The sequence below is a fragment of the Idiotropiscis lumnitzeri genome, chromosome 9 (assembly GCF_059441095.1).
Source record: "Idiotropiscis lumnitzeri isolate Australia: NSW breed Sydney's pygmy pipehorse chromosome 9, RoL_Ilum_1.0, whole genome shotgun sequence".
Classification (NCBI taxonomy): domain Eukaryota; kingdom Metazoa; phylum Chordata; class Actinopteri; order Syngnathiformes; family Syngnathidae; genus Idiotropiscis; species Idiotropiscis lumnitzeri.
In genome coordinates, this window is record NC_142399.1 from 7,560,399 (window position 1) to 7,580,680 (window position 20,282).

At 40.4% G+C, this 20,282-nt stretch overlaps 1 protein-coding gene across 2 annotated transcripts; it reads right to left on the reverse strand.

The window, feature by feature from the left end:
• Window positions 1-1,752: 1,752 nt before the first annotated feature.
• parga (poly (ADP-ribose) glycohydrolase a) lies at window positions 1,753-20,005 on the reverse strand. Of its 2 annotated transcripts, XM_088305208.1 has the most exons (19): window positions 19,830-20,005; window positions 18,546-18,608; window positions 18,120-18,472; window positions 17,903-18,020; window positions 17,080-17,212; window positions 16,806-16,928; window positions 16,633-16,713; window positions 15,908-15,982; window positions 12,315-12,407; window positions 11,235-11,389; window positions 9,364-9,443; window positions 9,214-9,274; window positions 8,990-9,065; window positions 7,611-7,758; window positions 5,349-5,427; window positions 5,140-5,248; window positions 4,895-5,000; window positions 3,491-3,619; window positions 1,753-2,767 (listed from the first exon to the last, which is right to left on the reverse strand). In XM_088305208.1, the coding sequence occupies exons 2-19, from the start codon at window positions 18,572-18,574 to the stop codon at window positions 2,586-2,588; spliced, it is 2,130 nt and encodes a 709-aa protein (XP_088161334.1). In that variant the 5' UTR covers window positions 18,575-18,608; window positions 19,830-20,005; the 3' UTR covers window positions 1,753-2,585. The 2 variants fall into 2 exon arrangements, with proteins under 2 accessions (XP_088161334.1, XP_088161333.1); XM_088305207.1 differs by having other exon boundaries at window positions 17,903-18,472.
• Window positions 20,006-20,282: the final 277 nt, after the last annotated feature.

The following is a 20,282-nucleotide window of genomic DNA, read 5'->3' on the forward strand; positions in this document are numbered from 1 at the left end:
TGCAACCTTAAAACCTACAGCCGTTACTGGAAATGCATCATTAAATAATGTCCATACATATTTTACAGTAAATAAAAAAAATGCTGTGTAAAAACATACAAAATTATTTAACGTGCAATACTTCCTGTACTCCTCGCTTTGTACATAATGTGGGGATGGAGTTTTTTTTTTTTTCTTTTTTGAAGAGTGATAGTCTCGCATGCTGTTTGAATAAAGACCGTCAAACAAAGATATAAAAGAGCAGCATATACGTGTGGACTATTTGATAAGATATACTGGATGTTACCCATGCATAGACTACAGCGCAGCATCTCTCAGTCACTCAACTGCCTCTTTCGCCGCCACTTTTGCTAAAATAGAAGAGTCGATAATATGGATAATGGCGTATCACCAAATCTTGGATTATGTGTTCAAAAACATGCATGAGGAGAATATTTGGCCGCATTTTAACAGGCCTTTTCCACTGCTAGGAAGCTACGTGGCTCAATTTCCCGTACTATTCAGTTGTCGTATGTTTTCGGCGAGGTTCCGTGTAAGGACAGGCGAGTACTGATAGCAGGTATCGGTATTGGGCCGATAAGGATCGAGGATCGTGGAGGAGGTTACGATACCCGTCACAGATACTAAAGGCAAAGAAATTGAGATTTAATAAGTCCTCCTTGGCAGTAGACGGCGCTTTACTATGACGGTTGTATCATTATCGCAAAAAAATAAATAAATAAAAAATTTTAAAAAATGTTTCCTCAATGTGGTCAGTAATAATAAAAAAAAAAATACAGTGCGCCTCTGAAAAATTCAAGTCAGTCAAGCCATTGCTCAAATTTCGGGCACGATTGATGAATTGCTGGCGAATATTATCATCATCATTATTATAACTATTTAAGCATGTTTAACTCACTCATTGCCAGCTCAGTTAAAATCAATCTTTGACGTCTACGGCCGGTTAAAATTGGTAAAAATAAGCAGATTTGTTTTATTTATTCTTTTTTTTTTTAACTCAACATTACACCATAAGACAAAGATACATTCAACCACTTCCCGCCAAAATCGACCAATTTTTCTCTGTTGTAAAGTTAAATACAATCGGACAAAGTATTGTAAAAACAGTCAAATGTTCTTCCACTAATTTATGTCTTTATTGTTTATGTCCATAGTGCGATTGTGTTGGGCTGTTTTCGAGGTGAAACGCCATCCCCCTACCTCGCTAATTTTGTTTTTGACAGTAATACTCTATCATGGTCTTAAAAACGTGACGCCATCGTACCATATTTGGATATTGTCGCACTCCTAGTCTTCATAAATTTGTACAAAAACAAGATGCTTGTCGATGTTTCACTTTCATGCATTGCTGTTTTATACTTGTCTCATGGTCATTGCAAAATTGTTTTTACACTTCCCCTCGCCAAACCGAGGTGAGTCAACCTTACTGAAATATTAACTGGTATTCTGGAGTGGAAAAACAAAAAATTGTGCATCTGTCATCAACCTGTGAATGAAAACTTGACATTCAACGACGGACGTTTGCATGATGAAAAAGGCCGAACAGCAACGAGGATTTACTATTGCTATCGACTGGAAACGTTTCACCACATCAAGTGACTACGACAAGGCTCTTGTAAAACACTCACCACCAGCAAGAAAGGCAAGGCTGTGTTTTGGTAGTTTGCGTGTTGGAGAAATCACAAACTTAAAGGGAGTGTGGGTACAGGTGCATCTCAACAAATAAAAATACTGTTCAAGGGAAGCTCATTTTATTTCAGTAGTTTTATTTGAAAAGTGAAGCACATTATTCGGAGTCACTTAAAAAATAATTTTCAGAAGGCCAGATCCTAGTTAATGACATCTAGATTGTTTTAAACTTCATTTTGATTGTTGATTGTCATAATTGCCTTGGTTGGTTTTTAAATTTTTTTCGGAAAATGTGAAAAAAATTCAACAGTTGATTTGCCTTTGCAGATTACCAGGACCTGGATGACTAAAACCGACAACTGACAAAGGAAAAAAAAAATTATAGAGCACATTTGTATTTTTATTGACTTAAAACCATATCTTACTGGGCGGGGAAGACTTGAGAGGGTTGTGAATCGTGGCTTTCGTCAGGCCTAATAATAATAATTAATATGAATATGAGTATATATTTTTTTATTCCATCCATCCACAAGGGTTGCGGGAGTGCTGGAGCCTGCCTTTCATCCAAAAAAAAAAAAACAAACAAAAAAAAAAAAATTTGCTATTTGCGACTACAACTAGTTGAGGATTTTGAGGGGGAACCTATCCTATTATAATTGCTGAAAAAGTCACCTGTAATATAAATGATAAATGTATTACTCTGGGAAAACGCTGATGCATTTTGGAACTATGCCTAAGTGAGTGGAGGCGCTTCTTTTAGGCCAGTGGTTCTCAACTGAGAAATTTCAATTCAGAAATTTCAACCCTTGGATCACATTAATTGAACTACTGAAAGAAATGTTTTTGCAATATTTGAATCATTGAGGTGCACTTGTATAAGAGTGATTGTTAGCACACGACTGAGGTTTCTGAACCTGGAGGAGGAGAGTTGGGGAGGTTGGCTCCATCTTTTTTTATTAATGTGAGTCTGATGTTATAGGGGACATCCCAGAGTCCTTAGCAGAGTCCAAGGCATCGGCGGTCGTGGAGGAAGACACCCGCCGATAGATGAAATCGTACAGGGTGACCTTGGGTCTTGTCGTGCGGCAGTTCTTGCAAATCGAACTGGAGTATTGGTTCAAAAGGCCATACAGCCTCCCTGCAAAGCGGCGGCAAGGATGGAAACGGGAGGTGGGGGATGAGACGACGCGAGTCAAGATGAGGAAGGAGAGGTTTGGGGGAGGTGGGCAGAGACAAAGACAACAAACATGTTGAGACTGAAAAAATGAGCAAGAGTGGATACGTTTATGCTATAAAATAAATAAATGAAAGTCAGTTTGAGCTCGTGCTGGTGCGTCTCTGCAGCTCCACTTTAGGAAATGGATCGCTGGAGGGGGATTTCTCTGAAAGGCTTCAATAAATGTCAGAGGGGGGGGGGAATGAAAAGCGGGGGAATGCGAGGGGGGTAGAGAGGCTGGGGTCACCAGTAATCCACTCTGGCGCTGAATAAATGGGACCAAGTAAAAGACCATAAGGTGTAATAACTTAGAATGCACATAGGCTGCATCTTTTTTTTTTTTTTTTTTACGCATACTGGCGCTGCTAATAGTGGCAGCAAGGACAAGCCTCTCAATCTTCACAAGCTAAATGGTGGCGGACATCGTCTCCAGTCCCATTTATTGTGGACTCGACTATAAGAGCTCCATAAAAGGCAGCCGTGAGATTTAATGAGATGCAGTGGAAGCTCAAAAGTCGAACAATCCTTGTTGGACCTGGTCCACCTCTCAATTGTTTAGATCTCTGAATATATATAATATATATAACCCATTTGACATGAGATGTTCACCGAATATAGCTTAAAAAAATATATCGTCAGCCTTACCCACAGTGACTTGTTTGTCAGTCAAGAAAGCGTGCATGTCGTGAACATCTCGCATGAGCGCAGCATCTCCAAAGGTGAAGTACGCCACGTCCCTGCCCGCCTCTGCCGCTGCCATCAGCTGAATCAGCGCTAATGAAAGAGAAACCGACAAGGCAGTTTGAAGGGGAGCCCAGGCCAACAGCGGCCAAACTGCATCATCCTGTCATATTTGGAGAGAACTTAAACTAACGAAGAACGACAAGCTAAATTAAGGCTGCGTGATTAATCGGTAAATTCAATAATCGATTGGAGGGGTTGTGGACGGGGTAATAATCCCCCCCAAAAAAACAAATTTATTTTCGATAACATCAATGTCATTTGCTTTTTATCAAAAGAGAAAATAAAAGAATCAGTCAAAATCTGATTTTTGTGATGGGAATTTCTTTATTTTTATGTTTTATTTTAACGCCATATCGTCTATCCGGATCTGAATGAAATGGATGTAACTAATTGAGCTTGGTAGTAATTGGTCAATAATCCAAAACGAGTCTAGGCCTTCCATCTTTTAGCAAATTAGAACCGTTAAATATTTAACCGTATGGGTGTTAAACCCAGATTAATGAAAGCATGACTCAAAACATCATTTTGAAAAGGGCTATAATTTTTGCAGTGAAAATATAGCTCAAGAGTATGTGGACATAAAATGCGATGCAAATTCTAAAGCTAATGGGTATCAGTTCTTAGTAACAAGTCCAGAAGACAAAAGAAAATGAGTCTGAAAATTGAGTCTTAATAATATATATGAAATGTAGTTTGTTTTTTTTTCCCCCTGCATTGCAAGCACATGGATCCATGAGGATGCTACTTGATTCACTCTCAGAGTGTGATCTGATTTTATGTTGCTCAAACGTCACATTTGACCATTTGCAAATGGAGAAACTGTGCGGTGTTAAGCCTTCCCTGGGACGGTAAGTGGGCCCTCGCTTATGAAGAGTGATGTAACGCGAGTCCACAGAGAGTGCGATTTACGGTCTGCCTTGCCTGTAATCAATCGCCGTTTTAATGGAAAGCATAAACGTGTGTCAGCGGATCGATGGAGGGTGGGAAGGAACAGATGAGTGACACACAGGGCGGCTACTAATTGAGCGAGAAGGGGGCGGGGGTGGTTGAGATGGTCTGGTGTTCTGGAGAGATTTAAAAAAAACTCGTCTTGTGTTGCGGCTCCATGTGAGTTATGTCTATGCTAATTTCTATAAACCCGTTTATGATGTGAAGCATTATGCATAAAATTCTTGTGGAATGTTTCTCCAAGTATTTCCCAGTTAACCGTATTGTTGCTTTGTTCTCATGTTAGTGATGTAAAACGGTTCCTCGTCTTTATCATGAACAACAACGGAGCAAATTTCTGATTTGATCGAATCGTACCTTTAAGTCGCGTGTCTCCGCCGAAAGCGCCGCAGCCCCAGTTGCCAGTGGCTATTGCAGAGAGGTGCTTCCTGTTGGGATTATTCCGGAAGAATCCACAGTATGCCTGAATTACAAAAGAGACAAGTAAGAAGATCATGAGGTCTCGCAAAAAATCCTTTTACATAATGCAAGATTTTGCTAGAATTCAGAAAAGGTATACAGGGGGTCCTCGGTTTACACATCAACAAAAAACTGTTTCTCACTTTGTTGAGCTCTCGCGTCATCTTTTCAGGCAGGAATTGTTCCAGGAAGTTTCTGTATTTCAGAGCATCAATGGCCACAATCTCTGTGCATCTTCTCTGCCAGTCATCCCTTCAAATTAACAGAAAGATTTTGATTTCAAATCCACATTCTCTTTAACAGGGGGCGACATAGGGGAATACAAAATATCAGGGTACGAGTGAAACAATACCTGGGCGTCTCATCTTTGTAGCACTCGTCCCACTTGTATGTTTCAGCATAGCCGGAATAGCGACTGTACCGCTCAGCTCCTGCATAGAAAAAAACACAAGGGAACTAAGTTGTTGAATACTACGACAAGGATTTGCGTTATCAACCATTAACCAAACAATCGACCAATTAAGATGATTGTGTTGGGTTGATTGTTTTATTTTTATTTATTTATTTTTTGCTTACAATACAACAACGGACCTTGAACAATGCCTACTTCGGTCTAACCAATTTCACCTTGAGTCCAAGTGCGGGCTTTCCCAAAATTCCATAAACAGTGTCTTGGAGGCGACATATTCAAGTGGCAACTGTAAAATGTCACTAATGGCGTGACATAACAATAACATTTGTAAAATAAATAAATAAATAAATAAAATAATAATAAAAATAAAAAAAAAAATCAGTCGTGAGAGCACACAAAGCGGACCTAAATGTGTTTCAGTGGGTGGTCTTTAAAATCTAATTTAGTGCTCTGTGCGTATGCAATATCACCAAGGATTCGGTAGATAATGTGCAATTTATTGTTATTCAAGCCTAACCTGGCAGCCACCAGCAGTTCCTTCGGTCTTATGCCTACTATGACTGCACAGAGTCTCAGCCTGAATTTGCATTTAACCTTCCTTACGAAAGGAAAAAGTTGAGTTTCAAGAGCAACGTTGAGTTACTTAAATCGCCGCATTCTCATTTCTTTCCATTGATTTTATTTCAAACGCATGGCATCAAATTGCACTTTTGGAAAAGTTTCCCAATGAAAAAGTAGCTTGTGTCTGGAGGCAAGGCGTGAAACAAATATAATGCTACAATTGAAATACAGTTTATATGGAACATTTTTCATCATCAAGACCCTCTTAAAAAGTCCAAGAAGTATTAATTTCCACAAAACTAGCAACTTAATCTTCCAGGAACAAGCTGCTCATATCCTTCCCTTTATCAACAGACAAGAGCCGCTGTCCTGCCCAATCACCTTGATGTCATTTATGCCGGAAACTGGCCGGCTCCTCCACAGCATCCTCCCATCACCAGATTACATCGCACTGTTCTTCTACCTTCCGATTCGACAACGCCCCCATGGAGGAATACCGACGTCACATTAAAAACGTACGGGAAGACCCGAATATAAGAAGAGCACACAGATGAACGAACGTCTGGGCCAAAGGACAAGATTAAAAGTCTGGTTTCAAGTCATAGGAAAGACTGCATGCGTGCAAAGAATATTGTGCGAGGTTTGAATGAATCTATGGTGTAACTGGCCCATTCCATTAGTGGAGCGATGACCTTAGTGAAGTTATAAATTCCTTTCTGTCCAAATGTAATAAAGTTAAGTGGAGAGGAGGAGGAGGAGGAGGAAGAGGAGGGAGGTGGGAATGGGCTGAGGCTTGGGGGAGGACGGTGACTAACAACTGAAGGTGACTCGGAAAAGAGATGAATGTACCGGACAAGACATGGCGGCGCCACTGTGTCGCCGGCCGCGGCTAGTTAAGAAGACAAAAGTCGATTTTTACATCGACGGCGCAGAAGCAAGCGGTTTGTGTGTGTTTGGTGGCATCGCTGGACCGGAGTGTCGTCATCTGTCTGCTCGACTGCACAGCACTGTTCTGTAGAAATTGATACAAATATGCTTCTCGCGAAGCTGTTTTTCCTCTCTACTTGTGAAAAATACGATTTGCTGGTATCCTGTAACCTAAAAGTGAATATGAAAGAATAAAGACTCGAAACGCGTAGTTGCTTTTAAATCCAGGTTAAAAACTACTTTTTATAAATTGACTGCTTTTTAAACATCTGTTTTGTTTGTAACTGCTTTTAAGTGTACTTTTAATTATGTGAAACACATTGTATATGTTGTGTACGTGTAGCAAAGCCGTTTAAAAAAAATAATGAATAAATAAATAAAAGAGAAGTTGCCATCTAATTTAACATAAATTCCAAATCCTCCTAAATTACATAGTAAGTAAAAACACTCATACTACAAGATGCAAATAGCTAACAACATGACTTTATGCGCACTTATTAGGTGGTGCCAACGGCTGCTGCTAATGCTAGCAGGCTAACGTTGCTAACTGATCCAACAGCCATAAGGACTTCTATAAAAGCAGGATACAAGCACAGATTATGTACTTACTTTTTGTCATTAGCTCAGTGATGAGAAAAATCATCGTCATAAAAAGTTACAAGGCAACTGAGCTCTTTAAATTACGGTTATCTATTATAACCAGATGACTTTTACCTGTTATGATGAGGCATTCGTTGTGCTCCAACGCTTCAGTGAAGAGACGGGAGACGATGAGTTCGGGGTTGATGATGAACCGGATCTCTTCTTGGACCAGGCCATGTCCCGTGACGCCGCCACCTACGAATCTGTTCGCAAAGTCCACCTTTTGAGGAAAAAGGACATTCTATTACCAGACGACACAAGCCCAACAGCTTTTCTTCTCCTATCATTAAAAAGAAAATTGGATATCGTCTTGTCGATTCAATGTAGTTGGGGTTAACGGTGAGATTTCACTTCCAGTTATGCAGATAAATGACTCAATTAGTCTGTCCTTATTTCCTCCACCCACAGTGGTCATTTAACTCCGATAAAGATCACGTTTGCTTCCTGTTCCGGCATAATCAAATGAGGAAGCGAAATCGTGCATATCCGAGCTCTAAAAACTCACACCGCTGAAATGAATGGTGAACAGAGCAGAGATGCTACAACATTTTTTTGCATAAATTGGTCACGAAATGTGATTTGATTGTGGTCTTGAGTTCAAACCACAAGGCACATCTCATCTAGACTATGCAAAGTCGTAAAAATGTGTAATTCTTCATTTTAGAGCTCTATAGTGTGCAGCGAGGCAATGCTGCTTGAAGATGGCCTCCTTAAAGTTTTTTAATTTTATTAGGCAGGTAAGGCATCTTTTAACAAACACCTTCAATAAAAGTATATTCTTTTATTTTATGCCATGTAAGCCTACCCATTGGCAGCACAAGAATAAGAGAGGACGATGCATTTGAATCCAACTACTGCCATTTAAACATGTCTGTCAGAAGGGAAGGTCCTGCTCACTGGCCCACAGCCACGTCAATCCGTGTGACAGCGAGTGTGTTTCTAAGCGCATGGTTTTGAACCGGTTCTCCTCACCTCGTTCAACCCCAGCCTCACCCTCCTCATCCTTCAATCTCACCTCCCTTGACAGAATGACAGCCGACTCTGCCCTATCAAAACCTCAGCACCCATCCACAGCCAGAGGAGGCGTCAGCGCACCCCGCAGGACTTCTGAACCCGGGCTGGGCCGCCCCTCGTCATCTTTTTTTTTTTTCCCCTCAATGCGAATCTCTTTTCCCACACCCCAGGGTCCTTGCTATCCCCACTATGCTTCCCTAAACTACTCATGTGGATACTTCGGCTGTCAGGCAAAATGTTAAAATATACTTGCCATGCCTAGATCAATGAGAGGAGTGGGGAAAAAAGGGGGCATGTATTGCCGCAGACACATGGAATGCAGAACTTTTTTTCTTCCTGGAATGCTAATGGCCATATACCACATGTGAGTTTTTAATGCAGAGGGCTGAAAAAAGGCACAGTGACAAACGAGCTTTGACAATAAATGGATTTCCTACCTGCAGCATCCCGTATCCATTATCTTCAATTGTCCCCTCACAAGTGATATGTAAGCGCATCAGTTGAGTCTGGCAGCTTGAAAAAGAAAAAGACACTTTACAATGATGTCATTTTACCAATGAGTCATTTGTAAATCATTACTATTACATTAAAAAGATTTTTCTTTTGTGGTTTCTTGAGTTCTTAAAGACTAAAAATATAAATCAATAAAATAGAGTAATACTTTTCCCAGGTTGGAAGTGCGTTCATTGTTTGCCTTGTGAATGTCACAAGGCCCTTTGGTCCTAAAACAAAACAATTTTAATATTTTTTTGGTGGGTAATAAAAACATATTGAAATGGTGGTTCTGGTCATGTGATTTGCCAATGCTTACTGGTCTGCGTAACTCTCCTAAAGTAGCAGATGAGCGTTTTCAACTTCTCAATTTTTCGTGGTGAAGAGCCTTCAAATATTCTGCAAGAAGAGGCAGATGAAGTGTGGTTACAATCAAATAGTTTGTCACAAACAATACATGTGGATTTACAGCACAGCCATAGCTGCGGCGTCTTTTTTAATTTTTTTTTCTAATTCTGTCAAGCTTTTCCACAACAAAAATGTTGAGCTTGGCAATTTGTGACAGTCCGATGACCAGAGTTATTTTTCTAATTGAAATTTAATTTCATTAACGACAAACACACAAAAAAAAAAGAATGTTTCAGTTTGGATATCACACTGTTTTCCACATCATTTCCTTCCCCAGCAGAGGAAAACAGCAGCTGAAGAGCTGCGTCTCGGCCTTCCATCCTCCCTCTCCAACAATATCCATCACTTAACGAGGGCAGACCTCGACAGTTCTGCCAAAAAAGCAATCAGCAGATTGCTTGTCACGCTGCCTGTCCAAGACGGAGCGCCACTGTAGCCAATAAGCAAAGTGACGGACACTCCCTCAATTATAAGAGGGGAAACGAGGGGATGGGGGGGCGGGGAGGCTTGTGCATTAACGATCCACCGCCCATTTTGGAATGCGCTGCTTGTCTTGTCTCATCGTTCCACAAACTCGGTACTATATTATGCTGCAGGAAAGAATGCTGATAGTGAGGGTGGGCCCCCGAGTATCTGAAAGCAAGCGATAGAAAGGCTCTGTGACTGGAATCAATGCTTACGTTATTACAAAGCCCTCTTCGCTTAGCCGGCTTCTTCTGTTCTTAGATTACTCTCCTGTAAGCCGTTACTGAGGCTGGCCCTTCTTTCAGAAAATGTGCCTCAAAACCACCATAAAAAAGTCAAACAGAAGAAAAGCGTAGTACGCTTCCAGAATCAGTTTCAAATTCCTCATGCTTTGGATTCAGAGGCATTTTCTTCCCGGAACTTCAGCAGGGTACTAAACTTGATGCTCGGCCGACTGCATAATGAGGTAAAAACACAAACGAGGCCGGATGTTATTAACCATGTCACTAAGGAGGAGACGGCGCCTCAAAGAGACGAGGGAAAATTGAGTTGAGACAAAACCTGGACTATGTCCACCAGGTAAGGAGGTAATAAGACAGCCGGTATTTTAATGACATCAGAACATGGTTACCATTCACAGAACATCTAACGAACCATTCGTGCTAATGTATGAATTACCGTACATCACACATCATGTTGCATTATTTCATCAAAACAACAATAAAGAGCCATCTTTCTTACCCCTCAAAAAATGAAGTGCAAGAGAAACAACAGACAGATATAAGTGCACCTTAAAACAATCAATTTCCTTCCAATTATCCATTTCAGATGCTCCCAATGACAAGTGGCGACAGAAGCCCGAGGTTCAAAGAGTCCCACAGTCCCATCCCCAAAAATTATGCGCACATGATAAAACTGATGGGGAGGCCATTGAATTGAAACCAAATGTTATTCGTCACTGTGGTGTAATATTGCAAACAGTTGTGAAATGAATCAACTACCAGAGATTTTAAGGCACTAGTGCCCCCTTATGGAATTTTATTTCTCCCAAGACAAAACACAAATATGGACTGAGTGCCATTTTTTAAATTGAAGAAGTCATATTTCGGGGCAGGTTTTAATATGTTGACGGAGCTCATGATAACATGTTTTTTTTTTATTTATTTATTTTATAAATCAGTAGGAAGTAGCAGAACAGCAACCTAACCATGAAGATGCAAAAAAGTAAATCATGATTAATAAAAGGTTTACAAAGGGATTAAGCAAAAAAAAAAAAAATCAAGGAAAATTGCTCAACTTTGTGGATAGTGTCTTCACCTGTTGAAATTGATGTCGGGATAGTTGCAGTACTCCGACTTGCGGGAGTTGCGTCGCGGGAATGTGCAGAAGAAGGCGTTGGCCAGAAGAGAGGCGATTTGCTCCTGGGACATGGTTAGGGAATGGTTCATCCGGGACTTCAGCAGGGGGATTGGCTGGGGAAGAGACAAAAAGGGAGATGCTGAGGATTATACCAATACAGATGACGGACGGATGAGAATTGGGGGCAGTCCAAGGAGAGACACGGAAGGTACATAGAAGGTTACAAGAGTGGGATAGTGTGGCTCTTAAGGCTGACGGGGGCGGATAATTGGTATAGCCATCTAACAAGCAGAAGAGACAAGAAGGGTTCCATTAAGTAAATGGGAAGAAGTAATTAAGGTCCGTGTTTTCTTGCACTCGCCCATGTTCTCCGAGTCAGACACACGGGCTCATATATCTTGGCTGATTAACGCTAAAGAGTCTCACAAGGCTGCCCCAGTTAGCGGATCAATACCAGCTCTAATAACACGAGGCTGAACATCTGGCCCGAGGCTTACGGCTGCAATACGAAGCGGAGCCAGATGGAATTTTCATTAACAAACCACGGGAAAGGAGAATTCTTTCTGGTGCCGACAAGTGCACCTGAAATTCCTGCGTAGTGCGAGATTAGAAATTGCAACCCTGGTTTGTTTTGTTTTGCTTTAAATGTGACAATATCCTTCATAAATAGCATGTACACAATTTCCAGTGGTCCCTTGTCTTACATATTTAATTCGTTAAATATGAAAAGCAAATGTATCGTACAGAACGATAACAAAAGAGAATGTAATATCTACTGTACTATTCGTCCTGATAAGTGGAGTTCTTGCAAGTGTTCTCATTTTTGTATTTGTGTGATTGACTCTGTTGTCCCGTTCAAAAAAAACGTCCGGAAATGCATTGACAATTGTAGCTTAATTATAAATTAAGATATTTTCATGAAAATGTTCCCCAAAATCACATTCATTACGATTTCCAAACATGAAACCAAAGTGACAATATTTCTATGTAGAACTGCGAGCAGGAATAAACTTAGAAGTATAAGGGTGCAGTACATACCATAGTGCAGAGGCGTGGAGCGCTGAGGGCCAGCTTGACCATGGAAGGCAGTACGGCCTCGTAAAGGTGCTGAACCTCGCAATGCTCCAGATACTAAAAGGATGAAAAAGGATTGTATTGTTAAGTGGGACATCAAAATAAATCAAATGAAAGCAAACCTGGTTCTATAAACATTGCTAGGGATATATAAGTCACTGCTTACTGCATTACACAAATTAAATTCAAGGTCTGCCAAATATGTGCTTATAGTTTGCTTTTTTTTTTTTTTTTTTTAAATTACCCGATGAGTTGCCACAGACTCAATAAAGTGACAGAAAAAGTTTGAAAAGCAATCCATGGCCGCGACCAAATACCTGCAGCCAATATAAGAGTCGGCTCAGTTCTCTCATATCTAACAAAACGTCAATAACAATAACAGCAGTTGATGTTATGAAAGGCCAATTTCGAGCTACACTTCAGCGATGAAACACCAAGAACAGATGCTGTGAAGTCATTGAAGTACTTCGGCTCTCCGGAGGACTTGCTCACAAGCCACGTTTGTTCTGTTCACTTTATTAGAGCGAGCAGCCCACAATTTATGCTAATTGGCTTTGGCAAGTCACAAAGTTCAGGTCAGATGCTGCTTCTTCAGATGGAAAAATGTTTTGACGAGTATCAAACATCAACTGTTAATTACTGGTATTGCCATCATGTTCCCCGTGTAGGAAAACCTTCGGATTATAAAGCTTGAAAGGAAGTCCCGAGGGAGGCGTGACAATGAGTAGCTTGGATGAAATACCAAGCGTACGTCATTTAACAGAATTTGGGATAGGCGTCACAAAATGGAACGCGTCCCAGTGCAGAAAACACTAGTGGAGGAAGGGGGGGACCCAAAAAAAAAAAAATGCTACATCAATCTGGAACGGGAGCAGCCACGCACTTCAGCCTCCAGCTTGGCTCAGCAATTCCCTCTAAAATAAACACACTTGGTCCGTCATACAGCTAGATTTACAACGCAATCACTTATGAGCGTATTGGCTTCAAATGTCACCCTCATCAATCACGTGTCTTATTCTATCAAGGTAAGCAGGCAAGCTGATTAAATGGACCTTCTGGAGCAAATGCAAATGACCAATCGCAGAGAGAGTGCGGCAGGCTCGGCTTGATTTTCAACCCAAGTCTTCGATGGGCAATTTGTCCGGGGAGCGTTTATATGGCGGCAGAGCAGGTCTGACTAAACGCTGTCAGAAGTAATGAGCTGGCAGGCATCGTAAAACGCCCCCGTGGGACTAATAGATGGTAGATGTGGCCGTATGAAGGTAGAAATATGATATTGGACACAGTTATAGCCGCTGACCTAAAACGGCATCGCTCGGGTTACAGGAGCAGAGCTAAGGATTCCACTTGTCATCTTTTTCGATATTAACTGAATGAAGTTATTCTGTCAGTGGATTACGGTGGTGCAAGAGGCGTTAAAAAAAAAACGCTGGTTGACTTGTGAATTGTTTTAATTTCAAAACAAGCGTTCTCAGTGGAAATATTTATTTTGAATTAATTCGTCGCAGGCTTAAAACTGTAAATTAAACAATTCATCAACTGTATAGTTATAAAAGTAGTGAAGTGCTTTATATTAAAACAGGTGATTACATTTTTTAAAATCATCGTGATTAATTGCGATTAATCACATTTTAGTTTTTTTTGTGAACCTCGTAACAGATATTTTCGTGGATAGTATTTGGAATTAATGCAAAATCACCAAATAGGAAGTACATTTAATTCAAAGATTATTCTGCGTACTGTTGCATGACTGGGCATCATTTGCGTATGAATGTGTTTATAAAATATTTGTTACTGTTTGTTCAATAAGTGGTCTTTCATTGACAGCTCATGCAGGCTGTGTTGAATTTGCTTTTTATAAGTGTCAAGTGATCCCAAACTTTGGACATTGTGTTTTCCACATGCCTTTCTCTTGGCATGTCAACTTCTTTTGACACAAACAGGTGCGTGAGTCTAGTTGAACAAAGTCCATGTGGTAAAATGATCACTGGGAGGGCTGGCTGGTTGCAAAATTGTCCAGGTATTGATGCAACTCCTAACAGTGACATTTTACAGCACTCCACTAATATTACGTCGTAATATCGACTTGATATTCAATTCTAAGCGTGAATTTCCTCATTTTTGTTAACAAATGACGTGCAAGGTCAGAACGACAAACAAGCGTTAGCGTTTGACAAACACAAGTGGGAAATGTTTAACAAAGCACAAATGTTTGTGTAGTCCCTCGGGGGCAGCAGCTGGAGTCAGACCTGGAATGTTTCCATGCTCGGGCCTTGAGACATTTATTAGAAAGTGACACTGTGACAGTTTCATTTGGCAGGAGAGAAACACGACGACAATTAAAAACTCATCCCAATTTGTATAATTCTTGTTTATTTATTCCTCTCTTAGAGCCGCCGACGGCGTGTCAATCAGTGGATCTTGGCTGTGGTATGTCCGGACAATCATTCAGTGCGTCAGGAATGCTAATTAAATTGAATAAATTGAATGTTGTGAACTGAGAATTACAGTATATTATACATTGAACCCACATTTATCACGCGGAATGCATTCCAGACCCAAATGCAATACGAAAAGCCATATTATGAAATTGAAGCCCCTTTTAAACAACAAAAAAGAAATTGTCAGCATAAGATGTACAATATTGAGTGTACCTTTAAGAGGTGGCGCCTAGAGGGCTGGCGTGCGATATCCGCGAGTTGGTGTGTAAAGTGTGCTCCTCATGTTTTGGTTTTACTGTTCTCACTGCGTTCAATAAATGTGCATTTATGACCGTCTCTCCTTTCCCACATGCAAGGGCATTGTTGTAAGAATATTGTAAAAACACATTAAAAAAATGTAAATGAATGCTTAAAAAGTGTGACGTTACAGGTGTGAATAAATCACCCCAATGTGAGTTTAGCTTTAAATCAGGCAATTTAATTGAGTACAACACTTTATTCCTTTTTATACATTGACCTGAAGTTTTGAAGCTTATCTTCTGCTCAAGAAACTTCATTTAATTCTTCAAAACATCCCTGCTCTCCTGTAACCGTTTGTAAACCGCCTTAGCAGCATTTTTTAAAATAGAAAGCAAAGGAAATCCTCACACTAGAATGGAGGACAAGGGCAACTTTGATGTCTTGACTTAGCATCATTTTAGATGGGATGGACCCTTTTAATTAAATTACATGAAGCAATAAAGTGGTTCACGCAGTCGATCGATCGCTCAAACTCCGCCTCGCACCAAGACATTAGTCCAAGGAGTAGAAATGAAAAAAAAAGAAGACCATTTATAAAGGTCGTTAGCAGAGGCCGTAAGTTTAAAATTTTACAACGGACGCTAAAATGCATTAAATGCTACTCAAAAAATGCAGTAAAATCCTAATAGTTCTATTAGGATAATCATGTCGGCAATAACTTGAAGTAGCGCAAACTGTCAGAGAGGTTATTAGAAGACAACGATGTGCTTCTGGCATATTTGGTAGCTAGCAAAATCCTTTGTTATTGGGAAGTAATATTTTTATGACTAATGATTTCCACGTTACTCTTCTTCAATTTTTAAGCATGCAACTCACCTCTGTGCAAAGAAGGTTGAGGGCAGTGAAGTCCCATTTCTTGGCATGTGCGGTGTTGTATCTCAAGATCGCATCCTAATGACAGAAAGTCAGACGCATATCATACATAAGCACAGCAGAATTGAACCCATTATGTACAATCACATAGAACGCACTACAGTACAAAGGATCAGAGGCAACAGGAGATAAATTGTAGGGTGATTTTTTTTTTGTGCAAACACTGCCCCCTGGTGGATGTTCAAATGATAACCATTATTATTTACAGTTTTGTGAGCGGAAATGAAAATCCAAATTATGGTGCATCCAGTCTGCTTTAACAATCTAAAAACAAACACACATGTACGTACAAAAGACATATTGAAATACAGCTTAGGATAATGTGGCGAGGATGCACAATTGAGTTAAACTCGGTAAGCGGGCTGAGAATTGGAGCTAAATAAATATGTATTGTTAAGTTTGGTCATTTAATTGGGGAACTGAAATGAAAGTCAGATGTACAGGTGCATCTCAATAAATTTGAATAATGCGTAAAACTATTTCAGTAGTTTAAGTCAGCAGAGAAATATTTCATGGTTTATGATTAGGATTCTGAAAAGGATAGTAGTTAATGAATAGATAGAACACACGCAGAGCTTCATGTTTTGAATAGAATGAATGAAAGTCACACTATTGATACTATTCCAATGTATTGAGAAGCACCAGCTCAATAAATATGTTTTACTTACCCTCACATCTAGAGAACTCTTAAACCCTCCTTGCAAGGTCGAGTGAATTAACTCCCACCGACTCTGGACACCACCACCATCCTACGACAGTTTTTTTTTTTTTTTTTTTTAAATAATATTATCACTCCAGCTTGAGCTGCATGTTAGTGTTGAAGTTAGTGTGCATCTCGGACCTCCGTCTCCACTGGAAATAGATTCTTCTCAGAGCAAGGCATCTTGACGGACACGTCATCCCACGCGTCTTTAAACTTGCCGGGATACGGGACAGGTAACTCTCCCTCTCGGAGGAGATCTGTCTGTAACATTGACAACCAAACATGATGTATCCTCAAGGACGGTTGTTGAGGAACTGTTAATTATGGAACTCGGTATTAACAGGATTGCAGGGGGGTTAGGCCTAGGATAGGACAGGGCAAAATGGCTTCACACAGAAGTGAATATACTCACCCTGACTGTGACAGTGTGATTAGGCACAGCTTTCAGGTGAGACAGTGGAGGAGCACATTGGGGCATCCTGTTCAGCTCATCGATGGGAGTCCCCAGCCATGCTCTGCTCACGCCATGCACAGGGGATGGAACACTGCAAAGAGAAGCAGAAGAGAGCAGTGCAGTGTTACGGCAGGTGGTCATCAGAAGTAGAGACAATGTTGAAACATGTTCAAACTTGAATTGATGGGAATGTAAGGGAGTAAACCAGGAATTGACTAAATTAAAAAAATGCTCCTTACAAGGACACTTAAAAACAGCTGAGGAAAATATATTTTTTTAAACGCCTCGCACATACACAATCGCAAACCCATGTCACATAAACGACTGGAATCAGTAGCTAAATTATTCATCACAAACAAGCCATCTTCATGAGACTCACCTATGGTATTGGCGAGCATACTAATCTAAATAACAGGTTAAGTTCCAAAAATATGATTATGGTTAGTTAATTGGGCTAAGCCGAGAATTCAATATCGATAAGTATCGCTTTTAAGTTCTGGTTAAAAACTGCAGTATGCTTTTTTTCTAATGCCAAGGATTGAGGTCTAAAGCACATTGAGATACCTTGTGTTTGAAATGTGCAAAACAAATAACGCTGTCTTGCCTTTAATTGCTTCAGTCGGAGGACAAAAAAATGCACAAATGCCAAACCAAAAATATGCAAAGGTTAAAAGTATTTCCAGAATTCCCCAGTTTAGTCTCTCTTGGAAATTTATCAAAAACTTCCAGAAGTTCCACCCCTTTCCTATCCTAACCACAAGGGGGAAAAAATTACAAATACCTTTCACAAGTGGCACCTGACTGGTTGATAATCAATTCCTGGCTTAAATCTGAGAGGTCACGACAATCTGCCAGTGCAGCATCCCCGGTTCCTGCGGCCGAACGTGCGGCGTCGGGCTCTGAAACAAAGTGCTGAGATTTGTCTCCCAGACCCTCGGCACACTCTTCGACACAAGCTCCGCCATCTCCGACAGAGTTGTTGACAAACAGTGTTTTACCAATGGGGCTGGTGGGACTCTGCATTGTCACGTCGTTGGATGACGGGGCCTTCCTTGGACTCGCGCAGCCGGCCGGTTTAGGATTGGGCGACTGGACGGCGACGCAGGTTGTTTTCACCGGGTGAGGGCCGGGAGAGCCGAGCCGCTTTGATTTTTGTCCATTAGAACAAAGTGCAGGGGCGGGACTACTTTGAATGGTCGCGAGAGGAGGATCACTGAACCCGCTTAAAGACCCGCAGTCCATTAAAGTCTGAGAGGCCGTGTCTCCCTGTAAAAGAACATCTCCATCCTGTTCCGGCGTTGTGCAGAAGAGCTCAGACAATCCGCATTCAGATTGGCTATCACCAATCTCACTGGAAAAGAAGAAAATAATAAGCAGAGTGCACACACTTAAATCTCACGTTTGTTTGTATTGTTTTTGTTTACCTTCTCTGAGAATCCCTTTCGGCATCCATTTTGGAGCGGTCAGACAAGGCAAATGGATTAAATCTGTTTAAAAAAAATATATAAAAATCTGTGGTAGATAAAGATATGTGCTCAAATACACTACTCACAAAAGGTTGAAGCAATTGAGCATTTGGGGTTACATTTAAGGACGAACCAAATAAGCATAAGAAACTTTGCAGGTTCGAGCTTCAACACTTTTTGTTTGTGTCACTTGTGTTAAACATGAAGCAAAAAGGTAAAAGTCACAGGTGATCAGTACTTTTTGCACCAATGTATTTTGTTGCTGCACAGGCAAATTTAATTTCTGATGTTTTATTTATTTCGATTTAGTTTAGATTTAGACACTATACTTAATGTCATTTCTTTGCATCATTATTCTGCGCTGCACTGCTGATATGCAATAAAAAGATTGGAATTACCTTTAATTGATGAGAAAAAAATACGACTGTTGAGTAATTGGGTTGTGGCCTCTTTTGTTCTTCCAAATGTATTGCCCAAGTATCGGATTGGGACTGACAAGGCGCTTTGGTTATGGTTTTAAATTGAGGTTTCAAGCCAACGTTGGTTAAGGTTTTCAATTAGGGGTTCAAGACCATGAGAGTGTTTCAAGTGGTGAAGACTCTAAAACGAGGTGGTGACACCCTCTCTCTGTTTTCCCCTTTCTTCTTACCGACATTTCATCCTTCCTTAAGTGAGTAAATATAAAAACTGCAGACTGTACCCACTTTTGGTCCACTCTGTACATTTGTGAACATTAGGTGTTTATAAATGTTTAACGCAGGTTTTGTTATTATGACAAGTAATAGAATTATTAAAAAATACATAAATTATTAATATAATTTATTAGATAATTACGCCAACTCAGACGTTAAATTGGGTTTGTTGAAGTTCACAGTAAAACGTCAACGCCAATAGTAGTCGCCGTACGTCATGACCAACAAATAAAGTCAGCCTTCAACTATGTGACACAAACAGTGACATAAACATGAATGGGAAAAAACGGACGTATTAAAAAAATCAACAATCTAGTTATATGATATAATATAATTTGTTGAAAAAAAAAATCAGATGAATAATTCTCGGTTAGATAACCGAGTGGCGAATTGTACCCAGTGCGAAACCTTGAAGCAGATACCTTTGGAGCTATGACTAATTTAGCAATGAAAACGTTAAATTAGTTAGAAAATGTTTGCTGTTTACTGGCTAGCATAGTAGCCGCGTCAAGCTAGCGGGCTCTGTTAAAAATGAGGAGAAACAACTTACAAGCATGTCCTTCTCAGACTTTTATTCCTTGGCTTGATGTATTACGGAGTTGTTTTTTTTTTCATTCCGAATGCAACGATATAGTGTCACCTCGTATATTTATAAGAACACTACACCAAAAATGTGGTTATTGTCCAATTTCTGCTTTATTGACACGGCAACGCGACAACCGCTATCGCCAGACGGTAAGAGGGAGTGAGACCAATCAAAACAGTTTTATTTGGGGGAAAGGCGGGATCAGACGGCGGTATCCTAGCGACTAAGACGTAAATGACTTTTTTTGTCGTAACAAGGTCTGAAGGGACGAAAAAGCGCAAATCACTGCAGCCGCTCAATCTCATGACGTCAAGGTAATGTATTCCTGGACGCCTTGAACGAATAGACTAAACCTGATTTAATGGAAATGCATTTTAACATTAGTTAATTCATACATTGTGCACAAGGGAAAACGCT